The 16,769-nt window shown below is 44.7% G+C and overlaps 1 protein-coding gene across 2 annotated transcripts; it reads right to left on the reverse strand.

Annotated features, from left to right (window-relative positions):
- Positions 1–215: 215 nt before the first annotated feature.
- Positions 216–16,490, reverse strand: pacsin2 (protein kinase C and casein kinase substrate in neurons 2). 2 transcript variants are annotated; one of them, XM_054753751.1, is made up of 11 exons: positions 16,323–16,490; positions 7,904–7,978; positions 7,657–7,813; positions 6,985–7,220; positions 6,534–6,689; positions 5,636–5,811; positions 5,447–5,567; positions 2,986–3,116; positions 2,236–2,379; positions 1,567–1,748; positions 216–1,316 (listed from the first exon to the last, which is right to left on the reverse strand). In XM_054753751.1, the coding sequence occupies exons 2-11, from the start codon at positions 7,958–7,960 to the stop codon at positions 1,204–1,206; spliced, it is 1,473 nt and encodes a 490-aa protein (XP_054609726.1). In that variant the 5' UTR covers positions 7,961–7,978; positions 16,323–16,490; the 3' UTR covers positions 216–1,203. The 2 variants fall into 2 exon arrangements, with proteins under 2 accessions (XP_054609726.1, XP_054609727.1); XM_054753752.1 differs by lacking the exon at positions 2,236–2,379.
- Positions 16,491–16,769: the final 279 nt, after the last annotated feature.

The following is a 16,769-nucleotide window of genomic DNA, read 5'->3' on the forward strand; positions in this document are numbered from 1 at the left end:
TCGTTCACATAAAAGGTAGCTTTTTCAAGCGCGTGGAAAATAGAAAATGAGCTATTTTCTACAGATGTGAGCAGATATGACGCATTTCACGCGATTTATTATCTATTTTCTTTTGTTCTATACATAACAAAAACAATTTTTAATCTGAATACTCAAATACTCCTCCAAATATAGTAAGATAAATGAATACTGCTACACAAGAGAAAGTCAACATATTACTCCAGTAAATTCATTTATTCTGTTGTGGCACAACATTTACAAACATTTAACTGTGCAAGTACAGCTGAAGCTGTGGCGGTGTATCCTGAAAACATGACAAAAACCTTTCAACTTTGCATCATGGTTAACATTTTTCAGGGGGCTAATTCGCAATGCAATCATAACTCCTAACAAGACATCTGTGAAGACTACGGAACAGGGTTGTTTTAAAGTATCAGAAATTATTTACTAATTAATTAAATGAATGTGGCCCCATGCAAAAGGGAATAATGGTCATGTTGGCAAATAGGAAACAATTACATTTTTGTACAAACTGATTCTCAGTCACAGCATCTGAAGAGAACAAAAAAAGCACTTATAAAGGGCATTATATATAAATTAATCAACTTACCTATGATTTCATAGTTTTATTTGTGCTCTCACGCACACACGAAACCACGCTGCGCTTTGACTGCTCGACACTTGAAACCAAGGTGGCAAAATAAGCTTGAATATTCAGCGTTAAAAGGAAAGTAAAGAGAGGATTGCATATGAATTAGGTCAGTGGTTGAATGTATACCAGCTACTAAATCAATAAGAAATACAATCAGTGAGTTTACATTCAAGTGCAGTGCTAAAGGAAGGCCACCCATTTGCTGTGAACCACATGAAGGCTCCTTGATAGTCATCAAATATCTCCACCACAGACAGAAGCAAAATGGACTCAACTGGTCATGTGATCAACCCCGGGCTCCCGTTAAAAAGTCCACGGTGGCTAGCAGACAGTCTGTCAGGCCCAGTGTTTGCTGACGGCTAATGCATGTTAGCCTTCTTTTTTTTTTTTTTTTTTTTGTAACAGCCGAGTGTCTTTTAATGCCAACTTGACTCCATCTTATGAGGGTCAATGTGAGGTCCTTTTGGCCACTCCCCTCTCTCTCTCTCTCTCACACACACACACACACACACACACACACACACACACACACACAGTGACTCTGCTTAGAATTACTGGATGTCCTCCACATAGTTAGCAGGATAGAGGCCAATCTGCCCATTCTTGAGTCTGCCTTTGCACCAGCCCTGGTCGTCCTCCTCGCCGATTTTGGTCAACTCATCCCCTTGAGGACAAACAGATGATTAAAAATGAAAAAGGAGAGAAGAAGAAGAGAATAAATACAGTGGATTCATGCAAATTCACAGACTTCTTTTGTTAAAAACGCCCACAATTTTACATGTTTATGTCTTTATGCTTCAGTAATTGAAATTTCACACTTTGTTATGCGGTCCTTGAACGCACTACCGTATGAAAGTGCATGTATTGAAACACAGCCGTGCACTTTCGCACTTTTAGACAAACTTGTCATGTACCTGCTTTGAAGCTCAGCTCATCCTGCTCCTGACCCTCGTAGTCGTAAAGCGCTCGGACGGGCACGGAGATGACCAGGGAGGCTGGCTCATCCTCGAAGGGGTTCCCGTTCCCGTTTGCCGAGAAAGGGGCAGCGGTGGCGTCCTCGTCCGACCAGTCCGGCGTCCTCTCCATGCTGCTGCCGCTGGGCACACAGAGGGAAAAGGGGCACCTCAGGAGTTTTTACAGATTGTCGCGAGGAATACGGAGAAAGCAATGTTAGATACAGCACACAAAAAGCCATCGCAGTGCAATCTTGAAGTCATCTGCTGAGCTGTTTAGAAGAGGAAATCATTCATGCGGAAAGGAAAAAAAAAAAAAAAAAAAGAAGCGCATGAAGCATTTCAATGCCACAAATAACCTAAGAACAGTCCGACAAACAGGCAAGTGGAAACAAAGCCACAAGCAGATCACGGAGGCGGTGATTGCAGCGTAAGCCTTTGGTGGCCAGCAGAGGGAGCCACTTGAATGCACATTCTACAAGCCCTGTTAGGCGTGAACTGCACGAACACACACACACCACCTGAGACAGAGGGGAGAGGGCTGCAAGGAGGGTAGGAGGACAGCACCAGCAGAGTCCAAAAAAACAGACAAGACAAGAGACGCGGACGTTTTATCTTCCGTTCACCAACGTTTTCACGTCATCCTGTTTCACACTGATGTGGTTGCTCGTCTCCTCATCCTCCTCATCGACCACCATCGTCGCCTCCTCCTCCTCGTCGTCATCCTCGAAAGGGTTCGAACCGGGGGGCGCTGCTTTGGGAGGCGCGCTGATGCTGATGGTGCGGGACACAGTGAGAGACGGTGGTTGTTGACTGTCACGCACGTGCACACACACACACATACACACACATGGGTGGAGAGATGATGACAGTTTTCCACGGGTGGAAAAAGCTCACATTATTCTGACTCACTCCATCCAAACATAACTGAAGGAGCAGCTGACTGGCTCTCGGCGACCTCATTCTTTCCGCCACTACCCAGATCTTGTGACCAAAAAGCAGCTTTAGGCTAAGGAAGTATCCTACTGCTGCCCCCTGATGATGAGGTGTGTGAACAACAACAGCACAGAAGCTGCTTTGTGTCCGGCATCAAGTGTGACAATGAGGCTTATCTGGCTTCATTTTCAAAATGGTTTGTACATTATCACGGTGCAGTGTGCAAAAGCAATATTTCCACGTTGCTTTCTTGGCTCGCTGTCAAGTAAGCGCCAGCAAACTTGTTTTCCAATACAATGTTTGCCGTCGTCACGGAAACACTCCATGTCGCACCCGCGGCGCGGCGTTACGTAACCTTCCATGCGCATTCCTTCACAGGACGTTGCCGTCGTGTACCGCGCACAGATAAGCTCTCCCGCCCGAGAACAGCCACCCAATGCCTACCTGCTGCTGGTCTTGAGAGGCTGAACCGGCTGGTCGGATCCAGTCTGACTAATGCCCGTCAGCGTGACGCCCTCCGACGGCTTCTTCTTCTCCCGTCTGCTTAGGGTGCGGTTCAGGTCTATGGACCAGTCCTGCGACACACGACAAAACAAAATCTCAACGCTAGCTGGAAATGAGAACACTCTGCCGGTAGGCGCACGGCAACGACACACAAACACACGTGTGCTGCATTGAGAACACGCTGGCAAGGAGGTAACAATGGAGGAGATGCTAACTTGCTAGCGTGTTCCCAATAGCGCAGCGAGGCTTGTAGAAATAACAATCCGTCACCTGCGGAGAGGGAAAAAAAAGGAGGAATTGCCCTCATTCATTCTTTTTCGAGCATTTGCACTAAAATTCGCTTCAAGCAGAGCTGTCCAAAGTTTTTCCACCCGGTGGGTGGGAGTGGGGCACTGATATTTCTATTTTTGGAAACAGACTAAAACCAATCCTACGTAGCTTGGCTGAGAAGTTACACATCCTCAACAAAAATACAGTCGCCCTTCGCAATATCACGGTTTGTTTCAGAAATAAATGAATAAAAGATGGCTGTCTGGTGGTAGACTTTGGTCTATTATTCCTCAAAACATATATCAATACACATGATAGACATAAGAGTTGGTAGACAGCTACAAATTCCTGGGTGTTCACCTTAACAAAAAACTGGACTGGTCCGTCAACACCCACGCCCTCTACAAGAAGGGCCAGAGTCACCTCCACCTGCTGAGGAGACTGAGGTCCTTTGGTGTGTGCAGGACTCTCTTACGGACCTTTTATGACTCTGTGGTGGCCTTAGCCATCTTCTATGCTGTGGGCTGCTGGAAAGGAGGCAGCACGGACAGGGACAGGAGCAGGATCAATAGACTGATCAGGAGAGCGAGCTCTGTCCTGGACGGTCCTCTGGACTCCGTGGAGGAAGTGGGGGAGAGAAGGATGTTGGCTAAGCTGACATCCATCATGGACAACACCTCTCACCCCCTACATGACACTGTGGGTTCCCTTAGAAGCTCCTTCAGCAGCAGACTGTTACACCCACAGTGTAAGAACGAGAGGTTCCGCAGGTCCTTCATACCGACCGCTGTCAGGCTCTACAACACCTGCAACACCTGAATCATGTTGTAGTCACTATGTATTCTTTACTTGCGTATCTTGCTTGCTGCTGTAACAAGTGAATTTCCCCACTGTGGGATTAATAAAGTACTATACATGCATACGTAATATTGTAGTATTGTGGTCACTAGGTGGCAGTAATGACACATTAGCTTACATGACACTACCTTAACACTGCATGATGTCATGAAGTCAGCCCTGACATGTCCCACATCATAGAGTAAAAAAACTTGTGCTAGGTTCTTGGCTTCTTAAGAAAAAATACGTTTGAGGCTAATGGGCTAGCTCGCTAGATGTAAACAATGAATAATAGGAGTGTAAAGGTGACTATAGGGGTATTATTTTATGTCTAGAGGACTAATAATGTTCAAATTCATAAACAGGTTTTCTATGCTCCAACTACAAACATATTCCATTTATTAACATATTTAGACTTAAAAAAAAACATTTATTTTCTTTAATATTTAAACTTTATGCTAGTAAAACGACATTATTGTTCCTCATAATATTACTAATTTATTCTCGTAAAATTACGACTACATTTCAACAGATTACATCTTTTTTCTCTTAATATTTTAAAATGAGTGATTTTTCTACTTTTGCTGTTGATATTTGCAAAAAGGTGTCTTGTTAAATCAGCCTCTGGTCTAGCCAATTAAATGTGTCCCTGCACAAAGATTTGTGCATATTTAGTTAGATTTGTCAAAATCCTGTGCTTTTTGGGGTTAAGGTTAAAGCATCGATAACAAACTCCAAAAATGAAAGCTGACACAATGTTCGCAACTTTCTGAAGAAGGCCGCAACAATCACAACAAAAAGCCCCCAAACTCCTGTAGGGACTACTGATCAGTATCAATAGTTTGACACGCCTTTTTGATGTTGTTGAATTAAAAGAAAAACAAGCTGTGTGCCACAAATGGCCCCCGGGCTGCACTTTGGACACCTCTGCCTTAAAGCCAAGGCTCAAAACACCTGACGTTTGCCAGTGTACTTTGTGATAAACACCTCATAACACACAAACAAAGCAAATGGGGCGTGTTAGTGGGGAAAAAAGGATAACCTGCCCCAACCCCCACCCCATATCTCATGGCTGCAGTGACAGCGCGGCCATCCCATGCAGGACTCACTACAATGGACCTTCTCTTAAAGGAGCGAAGGCGGGACCAGTCCAAGTTCTGGGGAAAGGAAGACGATGAATGCGGACTGTGGATTATAAAACATGGGGCTTGAGGACGGAGACAAAGCTGAGAGACAAGTGTTCATCTCTGTTAGGACACTTTGCACTGTTGACATCGAAAGCATGTTTTCCAACCTCAAACTGGGGCCAGTTCATGGGCATGCCGGGTCCGTGATTGGATCGGAACCATTTCAAGTCCTCCTCTGCGTCCGTGGCGGAGATTGTGTCTTCCAGCGTGTGGTAAATCGTCTGGAACCTATGAAGGACGTATTCATTCATTCATCTAACTGTTCGATGATCCTGCTGGAAACAGCAATGCCTGACCTGTGATTGGTGGAGAGGTCCAGGTGCTGTTTGACCTCCAGCAGAAGCTCTTTGAAAAAGCGAATGCGTTTGTCTTCAAACTGCTGCCACTGCTCGAACACCTGCTCCATGTTCTCCATGTACTGAGGGGTCAGCTTGTCCAGCTCCTCCAGGGACTTCTCATAGCGTTCTTTCGTCTGTGGGAGGAAAGACTGGATGAAGGCTAAGAACTAGAGGTGCATGATAATTACCATACCGATTTGAGGAAATTAGGACATCATACCGATAAATCCGATAACATTTAAAAAGTTATTGTAAAAAATGCTCCAATGAGGTGAGATTACCTGTACTGTGCGGCTGAGCAAATCAAGCGCTCCTTATTTCTCCTGCCTGTTCTAACTTCTCCTGAGCTCACTTGTAAACAAACATTCACTTTCCGAGGAAGACATTTTGCGTGCTAGTTGTACCAAATGTTCCACAATGAGGGGGACAAAACCCATCGAGCACACAAAAAACCTCATCAGCCACCTGAAACGCCAGCGCTGCAGCATTTGAACAGTGCAAAAGGTTTGCCAGAAAACTCTGTGGCCTCACACCGGCTGCTCGGAGCGTGTGTTCGAATACAGGGCACCTTGCTGGGCACAGCAGGTGGCTCCCTCTCCTGTATACTCTGCTTCTCCTGATAGTAGTAGTATCTAGTAGTACCTGATATGTGGTAGTAGTCATGTCATGATATTTCATTAGGACAAATCAACAAGTCCCAGTCATTCTTACCTGAACGTGTGCACAAACTACAGTTCAATCAAAATTTTAAAAAGTAGACCTAAAAAAAAGTTATCGGTTATTGGTATGAAAAAGAAGATATTATGTGTCTCTACCAGGAACCAAAAGGGGGGCCCGCCTCGCGCCAGCTTCCTACCTTGTGCGCCTCCTGCTGGCACTTCTCCACCTTCTCCTGGAGCTTCTTCTGCGTTTCGGGATTGTTGTTGCTCTCCAGTTTGCTGTTGGTCTCCCTGCTGGCCGCCAGCTTCTCCTCCTTGCAGGCGGAATGGTAGGACTTCTTCATGGTCTCCACCTGGGAATACAACAACAATGTTGTAGATGCAGTAGGTACTTCCTGGAGGCTTCATCTGCTGTGACAGCATGTTATTCAGCCTCATTTCCTGCCGTCTATCAATAAATCACTATGACTACAAATCTCTATTGTTCCCTCCTGGTGACATGACACACAGGATATGAGGCCCGCACGCCTGGAGGCGGAACAGGCAGGCGAGAGCAGCGAGGAATTTCAGCGGTGACGAGCATTCCCTTCCTTCTGCAGCAGCATGTTCCTGCGTGTCACCATGGAGCCAACGTGAACGTAAACAAACCTCCTTGAGCTTCTTGGCCCAGGGCTTCTGCGCTTTGCGGAAGCTGTCCTCGGCCTCCTTGGTCTCCTTGAAGCCGCCAATCATCTGCTTGTGGTAGGCGTCGCGCTGCCAGTTCTTCAGCTTCTCGTAGTCCTCGCCCATCAGCGACGCTTTCACCTCCATGTGCAGCTCGCTCACCTTCTCCGCCTCTGTGCACAGAGACGACCACGCCCGCTCCAGCATGCCGTACTGGGGGCCTGGCGACACAGCAGGAAATCCAAAATGACAGAACAACAAACTTCTCACACACAGGGATTTGACGCCTTCGCATGGAACCGTCAACACCCTGGGTGATCTTTCTGTTGCGGCCCGGTTAGACCCCTCCCACGGACCAGTACCAGGAGTTGGAGTTCTAAACATATTTGTTGCAAATGTGACATTGGCAATGATGCAAATTTGACCAGTATGTCCTCCCTCTGCAACCCACCACTGCCACAAATATACTGCATGGGAATAAAGGCATAACAACGGTGAGAAGAGAAATTACAAGAAGAAAGTTGAAATAATTAGAAAATTAAAATAAATAAATAAAAATGAGGGGGGAAAAGAGGCCTGTCATGATAACAAATTTTGCTGGTCGATAATTGTACAAAAGAGCCACTGTCGACTAACAAATAAACATGCGGCGCCTACCTTTCTCTATGAGCTGCCGCCAGCGCTTGCCCCACTCGGTGAGCTGCTGGGCGTACGATTTCTCGATGCGCGCCCGCTCGTGGATGCAGCTCATGAGGTCGTTGCACAGCCGGTTGCCGTCGTCTACGCGCTTCACCGTGCGCTTATAGTTGCCCACCTGAGAAAAAGATGGGGGGGAGGTAAGCGGTTTTGCATTCTCTGTATGATTGATGTGCATCAATCCCACTTGGAGATGGCGGCCCCTCACCTCCCAGAAGCTGTCACTGGAGACGTCAATCATGGAGTCGTCGTAGGAACCCGACATGGCTGCCACGAGAAGGGCCTGGACAAGTGTCACATGTGTAACATTTTATTGTCCTACATTATGAGGTGATGTTGTACTAAAGTGTGGATGTCATTTGCTGCATTAGCATGATTGGGCATGCCTCTGTTTGCACCCCCGCCCAACCTCTTTCTCCCCTCACGTCAATCAATGTGAACCCCTCCCCAAACAGAACCTCTTTATTCCAACTCTCCCTCTTTACCAGCTAAATTACGTGTTGGCATTTGTTGTTAGTGGGGTTTTTTGCAACAGTTTTTTACAACAACAGAGAAAAAAACACTGCAACAGAAACCAAATGCGATTGGATCACACAAACACATCGGTGCATTCAAGTCATGCCAACATGGAGCACAGCCTCCTTCCGGAGAGGATGGAAGTGTGTGATGGTGTGTGTGTGTGTGTGTATGTGTGTTAGATGATCAATGGTCAGTGACCCGTGGCTTGCAGACCAGCTTGGACAGAGGGTGTTATTGTGGTCATGGCAGACCATGAACAAATCCTCCTTACACTGTAAAGCAGGGGTCGGCAGAACCGGGCAGCAAAAACATTTAGACACAAAATCAAACACAAATCATTTTATTATTTTTGTGTTTTTATAATATTTCCGTGAAATTCAATATAATCAAATCCAGTAATTCGTATTGTCAATAGCAGGGGTGCAGCCAGGAATTATGGGCCCCGTGAAAAAAAAAATAAAAAAATCATGCTGCCCCGCCCCCCTATTAAAAAATAACAATTTTATTAATAATTGCCTATTTTTTGGGCTCCCTGGCAGTCAGGAAACCTTGGAATTGTCCTGACTTTTACCCTGGCCAACAGCACTCATCATAAATAAATTGAAAAATGTATAATTAATCAATGTGATTGATATCGGCAGATTTCACTCATTGATGATTGGTATCGGAATCGGCAGCATAAAACCCTGATCAGAACATCCCTCGTTTTTCTGCTGAAATGGGCCAGATATCCGATATCTAGGCTTGTCATGATAAATTTTGCTGGTCTATAATCGATAATATTGTTATTTCTTTAGACCATTTTTCACTAAATGTCATGAGAGGTGTAATTCACATTTGAACCACTCGATGGTACTCACGTAGAGTGTGACTGTGTGAGCCACATTAGCTGCCTCTACAGACCCTGTGTCTGTTAAGAAAAAAAAAACACTCCAATAAAAACTACACACACGCAGTTATGTAGTGTATTGTTAAACTAATGTAGGGGGTCATATGGACCGCATATCTGCAGTGGCGGAGTTAAATACATTCAGGAATTGCTGTTTGACATGTGCATGTACGTTCGTACTGTCTGTCAAACATTTGTAACATTTCCAGAATTGTTGGCTTTTCAGACATACTGAAAGGTTGCATTTCTTTTGCAATGTAGCGAGCGACACTGTCTGTGAGCGCTGTTTCGTCTCATATTTACTTCACTGATCAAATGCCTCAGTAAGCGTTGACTGTCGGATGAAGGCTCTGCTGCACATCCACACTGGAGCGGTAGCTATTGCGCCTTCAATCATAGTAGCGTTTGCTTGCTAACTGCTAGCACTCTGTGTATCCACTCACTAGTAGCCCCCGCCTCCACGTACTGGGACAAAGAGGCTGAATGGCTGACACTGATTCCACTATAGAACAATGCTCACAGATGCATGCAGAGTGACCTCTGGTCATCCAGCCTCTGTGTATGGAATCACAGGTGTGCCAAAATTAAAAGGCAATACGTGTGGAAATACAATGAGAATCAATAATACAAAAATATACAAATGTGGAAATACAAAGAGAATTAATAATAAAAAAATATACAAATGTTTTTTGTTTTTTTTTTTACTATTTTGTCTTTGTTTTTTCTGTATTGTCTTTGTTTTTTCCAATTTGCCGTTGTTTTTCCTGTTTTGTATTTGTCTTTTCCACTTGCATTTTGTCATTACATTTGGTAATACCATGCAAATGCTGTGGGCGGGTCATCCTGCCAGGATGATGACTACTCCATACTGTACGTGATTACACGATTCCTGCTTGCAGGGGCTATGTAGTTAAGGAAACTTGGGAGCCCGGAAATAATGTCACGGACAGAAAGTAGACGCAAATACATGTTTATCAAAAGTAAATGGGGAAAAATTTAAATTTGGTGGACGTGGATGAATTGAGAAGAGGTGTTCAACGAGAATTATGAGCAATTGCTCGGTTGGTGGAAAATGTCATGGAAAGTTTTGATAAAAAAGTCTTTAAAGGCTATATCTGCGTTGATGAATGCAGATATGGTTGAAGCTGTGTGGCAATCTTTAAGAGGTAAATGCCTTATTTGATCTTATTTAAATTTTAGCCTTTGCTGTGGGCGGGTCATTCTTCCGCATTTGCATGGTATTATGAATCTGTGTAGGCTCTCAGTCGTACAGGAGTTGTCCATCGAGGAAAAGGCTTCTTGAGACGTCATCTGTACTTCTGTGAAGAAGGTGTCGGACGTTTCGCTCCTCATCCGAAGAGCTTCGTCACCGAACTAATAAGTGCTGGTAGCCTAGGCCTTAAATACAGTAAGATTGGGCGGAACTGGTGTGCCAACACCCTCCTCCTATTGGTTCCTTACACTAAGCCTGGGCGGAGTAGTGGTATAATCCTATCCTGCTATTAACACCTCTGATAAAAGGGAAGTGTCGCTCCCTGAATTGGGTATGAACGACTCTGATACTGGCTCGTTAGCATCTATTGTTCTGGCTCGGCCCTGGCTCCACCTCATTTGCAAGACTAAGAGCTGTGGGTTTTGGTCTCAGTAACCTGCTGAACACAGGGTCCAAATTAAACCTCAAACCACCATTCCGATTCAATGATGGGTTCTGTTGTTTGACAAAAATAGCTTCCTTTACTCCTCTTTCAAACCATCTGTTTTCTTTGGCCAAAATCTTTACCTCGCTGTCCTCAAAAGAGTGATTGGTAGCTTTAAGGTGTAGATGTACTGCTGATTGAGGCCCACTAGAATTGTCCCTGCGATGTTGATAAAGCCTTTTTTGGAGCATTTGCTTAGTTTCCCCAATGTAGTGCTCTTTGCATTCCTCATCTTTACAGTGGATGGAATAGACCACATTGCTTTGTTTCTGGTTTGGAGCCTTGTCTTTAGGATGCACTCATTTTTGTCTCAGGGTATTTACTGGTTTGAAATAGGTAGGAATTTTGTGTTGCCATAAGATCCTCTGGAGTTTTTCGGAGACCCCCGCTACTAAGGGACTACCACTCCTCTCCTTTTTGCTTCTGTGGGCTTTTGGGTTTCTTTCCCTACTCTCTTCTTTTGACATTTGTTAAAAGCCCACCATGGGTACCCACAGGTTGAGAGCGCTCTCTGGACATGTTGTGTCTCCTTTTTCTTTCCCTCAGCACTAGTTGGTATTTGTTCCGCTCTATGTTGGAGGGCCCTAATAACCCCTAGTTTATGTTGTAGTGGATGGTTTGATTCAAAAAGCAGGTATTGGTCAGTGTGTGTGGCCTTTCTAAAGACCTCTGTAAGTAGCTGTCTGTCCTCTCCTATAATTACCTTGCAGTCTAAGAAGGCTAGTTGGTTCTCTTTAGTGTCCTCGCGAGTAAATTTGATATTGGTGTCCACCGCATTGATGTGATCTGTGAGAGACTGAATTTCTTGTTTTTTGATTATGACAAAGGTGTCATCCACGTATCTAAACCAGTGCCTTGGTTTTGTCCCTGAGAAGGATGTGAGAGCCTGTTTCTCCATCTCTTCCATGTACAGATTCGCCACTATGGGTGAGACTGGTGAGCCCATAGCACAACCATGGATTTGTCTGTAAAATTTCCCTCTAAACTGAAAATATGTAGTGTTAAGGCAAATTTCCAGTAATTCTATTTCCAGTAAATCGGAATGGTGGTTTGAGGTTTAATTTGGACCCTGTGTTCAGCAGGTTACTGAGACCAAAACCCACAGCTCTTAGTCTTGCAAATGAGGTGGAGCCAGGGCCGAGCCAGAACAATAGATGCTAACGAGCCAGTATCAGAGTCGTTCATACCCAATTCAGGGAGCGACACTTCCCTTTTATCGGAGGTGTTAATGGCAGGAGAGGATTATACCACTACTCCGCCCAGGCTTAGTGTAAGGAACCAATAGGAGGAGGGTGTTGGCACACCAATTCCGCCCACTCTTACTGTATTTAAGGCCTAGGCTACCAGCACTTATTAGTTCGCTGACTAAGCTCTTCGGATGAGGAGCGAAACATCCGACACCTTCTTCACAGAAGTACAGATGACGTCTCAAGAAGCCTTTTCCTCGATGGTATTATGAAATGTAATGACAAAATGCAAGTGGAAAAGACAAATACAAAACAGGAAAAACAACAGCAAATTGGAAAAAACAAAGACAATACAGAAAAAACAAAAACAATATAGTAAAAAATATGACTACATTTGTATATTTTTTCTATTATAGATTCTCTTTGTATTTCCACACGTATTCCCTTTTAATTTGGGCACTCCTGCGATTCCATATGTGTGGCCCAGCGAGATGAGGAAAAGAAGCAGGCATACGTATATGCACATACGTACATATATATTTTTATCATTCCATTATTTTATCGTTCCATTAAACAATTTATCGATTATCGTGACATGCCTACCAATATGTATACCGGATCGGGACATCCCCATCTGGAACCAATTAAGCACAATAAACGAGGGCTTACTCTAATACACAATCAATTTATTATGGACAAAACAAGGAAAATTCAAGCCAAATTATGACAGCAGCTACTTTGTCATATGGATTGGTCACTTCCAGGCATGCCAACATGTGTCACGTGCGGGGAAAAGTTTGTTGCCTCCATCACTGTTTGGTACGGTAACTGTACAACACGTGATAGGAAGGCACTCCAGCGGGTGATCAAGACCTCACAGAACATTGTTGGGGCAGCCCTCCCCTCACTGCAAGACATTTATAAAACTAGAGTCCTACGAAGAACACACAACCTCATCAAGGACAGCACACATCCACAACACTCATTATTCACACTCCTACCGTCAGGCAGACGCTACAGGAGTTTGAAGTCCAGGACCACAAGGCTGGCAAACAGCTTTTACCCACAGGCCATCAGGCTTCTCAACGAAGCACTCGCACACTCATAACACTTTATTTATTTATTTATTTATTGGTATTAATGTCTCTTCTGTTGTTGTTGCTTAATTTATTGGTATTTATGTTTCTGATGTTCTTATTCTTTTTCTTGTGTTTTCTTTCTTTTTTGGGGAGAATGAAGAGAACAAGAATTTCATTGCATAGTAGAACTACCTGTTTTACTGTGCATATGACAATAAAACTCTTCAATCTTGAATCTTGAATTTTGGATTCAAGTTCGAAGGAACTTCCCACCATTCCTGACCAGCGCCGTGTGTCAGAGTGGATATTGGGCGCTTTGTGAATGAGCGATTGTTTTGAAAGGCTACTCCATTCTTGAGGACAGCTCTGATCTAACCAATGGTGAAACACCACTTGACCCACCAGTGCAAACAACACTGTTGACTCAGCGACTCAGTCTGAAGTCCATCAACTCAACATGCGACTCTACTCAAGCAAAAAAAAAAAAAAAAAAAAAAGGGAACGTCAGAATGAATTTCCATCATTGGAGCTGATATTAGCCTAAATCCCATCAAGGCTGCACTTTCTCGCAAACATTGGCTGCCCAGTGCTTCTTAGATGACTAGATTAGCCATGATGTCATCAAACACAAACAATGATGTCCACTGGGGGCCTGCTAGGGTGTCCTAAGCCAGATGGAATTTTAGCCGACTGCGGCCTCAAGATCCACCTCGGAATGCCGAGCCAGTTCCCACACTGCTGTGAACTTTGGCTCCAAAACACGTCAGGACTTTGTTTACGAGTCCAGGATGAGCAGAGGCAGCTGGGATGAAGGGCGACGAAAACACCGGAGTCCTTTTGAGAGCACATTTGACTGATGTGGATGTCACGCCGCATCCGTCGTCACAACCGTCATGACCATCGGCCCAACTACTTATAAGCATGACAGTTTCAAGCAACAACAAACAACAGAAGCGTCACGCCGCGGATGAGGAGCTTGTTCACGCTTTGGCCCGAGGCTCCCTTTCTGTTTACGCTTGCGTTCAAACAGAGGCAGAGCCGCAAGGTCGTGCACCGTGCACCCCATAAATCACCACCAAGGGCTGCATACTGAAAAATCAAATGATGCGGGGGCCCACTTTTTTTTTTTTTTTTTTTTTAAACCAAACCATGCAGATATGCTGAGACGTTCTTTAACAAACAGCCTGCAGATCAGCTTTGTGTTCGGGGTGACAAAGCGTATTATTAGTATGAACCGTTTCTCAGCCAAGACTGAGACTGTCATGCAGTGACAGCGCAAGAATAAACGTGCCTCTCGTCTTTTTTCACTCAGAAACAGCACAACGTCGTAAAACGCTCGCTTACATTAACGTGGTAAAACACAACACGCTGTAAATGCCCTCATACTGCTAAACGGAGCTAATCCGGCTAGCTTCCATTCACGCTCCATGAGAGAGGAGTTTCCCAGTTTTTTTCGCTGACCTTCGCCAGTGTTTTAGGCCGCCGTTTCAACATGTTTAGTTCGGGAGGGTTTGCGTTTGTGATGATTTTTTTCATTCACATTATGTCACTTTCCATGTGTAACATAAATTCCGTTTTTATTGGCCAATTCCGCCATCACAGGGCCCTACACTAGATGGGCAGCAGGTGCATACTTAACCTGCGTCTCCACCTGTTGCTATTCATACAACTTGTGGGAGTCTTGGCAAATGTGGACCACCACCACAAATAGATTGCAGTCCTGTGGCAAACACTGCTTGGATTGAACACTGTTTTAAAGGGTACCAAAAGATGCATCAGTGGGCCGTGACTTCAACCCGCTGGACCTAAATGTCTTGAAGAAGTGGTCAAGACCTGGTCCGAATCATTACGGATTCAAAACCGCGGCAAAGTTCCAAAGTTACATAACAAAAAGTCCTTATCACGTGTAAGAGGAAGCTCTGTTTCCACTTCCTGCTTTTGTCGCCTATAACGCCGAGCCCATGCATCCCTCCGGTGCTTTCTCAGCGGGACGTCAGACCGAATCCCCAGAACGAAAACACTCTCAAGCGCATGGTCGTGACCTTGATTTCGTGCATCCCCTCTGGCCTCCTGGTGTGGGCCTGACAGCTGCAGGACCCTGCACGCTACAAGTGGGCTAGGCTACAAAAGCTTGGGAAGAAAGAAAACACCACCACCACAATGGCATTTGTTCCACGGGTTCAAGCATTTTCCACTGCTCTCGCCAGAAGCTTGTAGAAGAACATAATGGAGGAAAACTCAGTATTAAATGGTGGGGTACGGTACAGACGGCCTGCACACTTTCCTCGGGAAACCCCTCTCAGCACAGTGATGCGTTCAATAACCTTTCAGACACTTTTTGGCGTGGTCGTGCAAAGATAGCCACTTGCTCTGGATGCAGAAGGGGTGGATGCATCCTCCTACTCCTTTTCAAACATCCGTCTTCTATGCCGCTTATCCTCACTAGGGTTGCGGGGCTATGTTGGGGCCTATCCCAGCTGACTTTGGGTGAGAGGCGGGGTCCACCCTGGACTGGTCGCCAGTCAACCACAGGGCACATATAGACAAACAAGCATACCTAAGGACAATTTAGAGTCGCCAATAAACCTAACACGCATGTTTTGGGAATGTGGGAGGAAAGCACCCGGAGAAAACCCACACACGCACGGGGCTTTTCAAACATGTGGGACAAAATGTAAATGATAAAAAAAATGTTGGAGATAGACTAAACTAAACCAATAAAAAAAGATGCCACCTTTGGGGTAAATAGTTGACCTTTCCAGAAAAAGGGAAGTGTATCTTTCACTACTGCTCCAATGAAGCCAAAAGCATCAAGCACACTAATAAACACATTTTTAAACCTCATGTGAATATTTTGATTTTGCAGGTGTACCTAAAGTTGTGGCCACCAATAATGGAGGTGGGGGCACAACAGGACATGGACCAGGAGGTGATCTTTTGGACGGCTGCCCCGCCGTCCCACTCTAAACCAAACTGAGTTTTATTCAATTCCTATTGGATGAATATTAGTTAGTAACATTAACATGGGTGCCATTTTCTGACGTAATCACATTGGATGGTAATGGTACTTAGCAGTGTCCAATTGTTGTAGGAAAACAGTTTAATATAGTCAAAGAGGCTTTTTTAAAAACCCACACACAGTAAACCCTTCCAAGGAAACTTTATCGTTAGCCCTGCCCTCCAAAGCTAGCAGACTAGCTAAAAGATGTAGAAAAAAAGTTAAAATGTACAAAATAAAGCTGTGCTGCCTTCTTACCTTGAACGGGTTCACTCAAACCGATGACTTTATGTCTAATCTGATTGTTAATTATCTTTGTAGTGTCTTTTCTATGGTAGTTTTTCCACCTTTTCAAAAAAGAAAAGGTGGAGCAACATCCATCGACCGACTGACTGACACCGCCGTCAGTTGGCCCAAAGTGTCTTACAACACATCCGGTTAAGTGTTTCCAAAATAAGATGTCGGTGGTTTTGGTGTGCGAATTTGAGATGCGGTGTTTTTACAAAACAACGTGCTCATATAAAACCATCAGGATCTTAAGTAAACTGTTGCGTATGGATATGAGGACTCCTTCGGGCGAAACATTGAGGCTCTGGGACGGGGATTGTACTCTGAAGGGGTGCGCTTGTTTGACGTCACACCCGGTTACGTTATAACAGTGAGAAAATGTATGATTACGCTATTGGGTGTATGAGGAAGTTGGTG

The sequence above is a fragment of the Dunckerocampus dactyliophorus genome, chromosome 15 (assembly GCF_027744805.1).
Source record: "Dunckerocampus dactyliophorus isolate RoL2022-P2 chromosome 15, RoL_Ddac_1.1, whole genome shotgun sequence".
Classification (NCBI taxonomy): domain Eukaryota; kingdom Metazoa; phylum Chordata; class Actinopteri; order Syngnathiformes; family Syngnathidae; genus Dunckerocampus; species Dunckerocampus dactyliophorus.

Coding starts and splice junctions, on each gene's coding strand:
- pacsin2 (XM_054753751.1), bottom strand. CDS start 7,960: ATGTCGGGTTCCTACGACGACTCCATGATTGACGTCTCCAGTGACAGC. Junction 7,814..7,903: donor CCAGTGACAGCTTCTGGGAG/GTGAGGGGCCGC, acceptor TCTTTTTCTCAG/GTGGGCAACTATAAGCGCAC. Junction 1,317..1,566: donor TGAGCTGAGCTTCAAAGCAG/GTACATGACAAG, acceptor TTTGTCCTCAAG/GGGATGAGTTGACCAAAATC.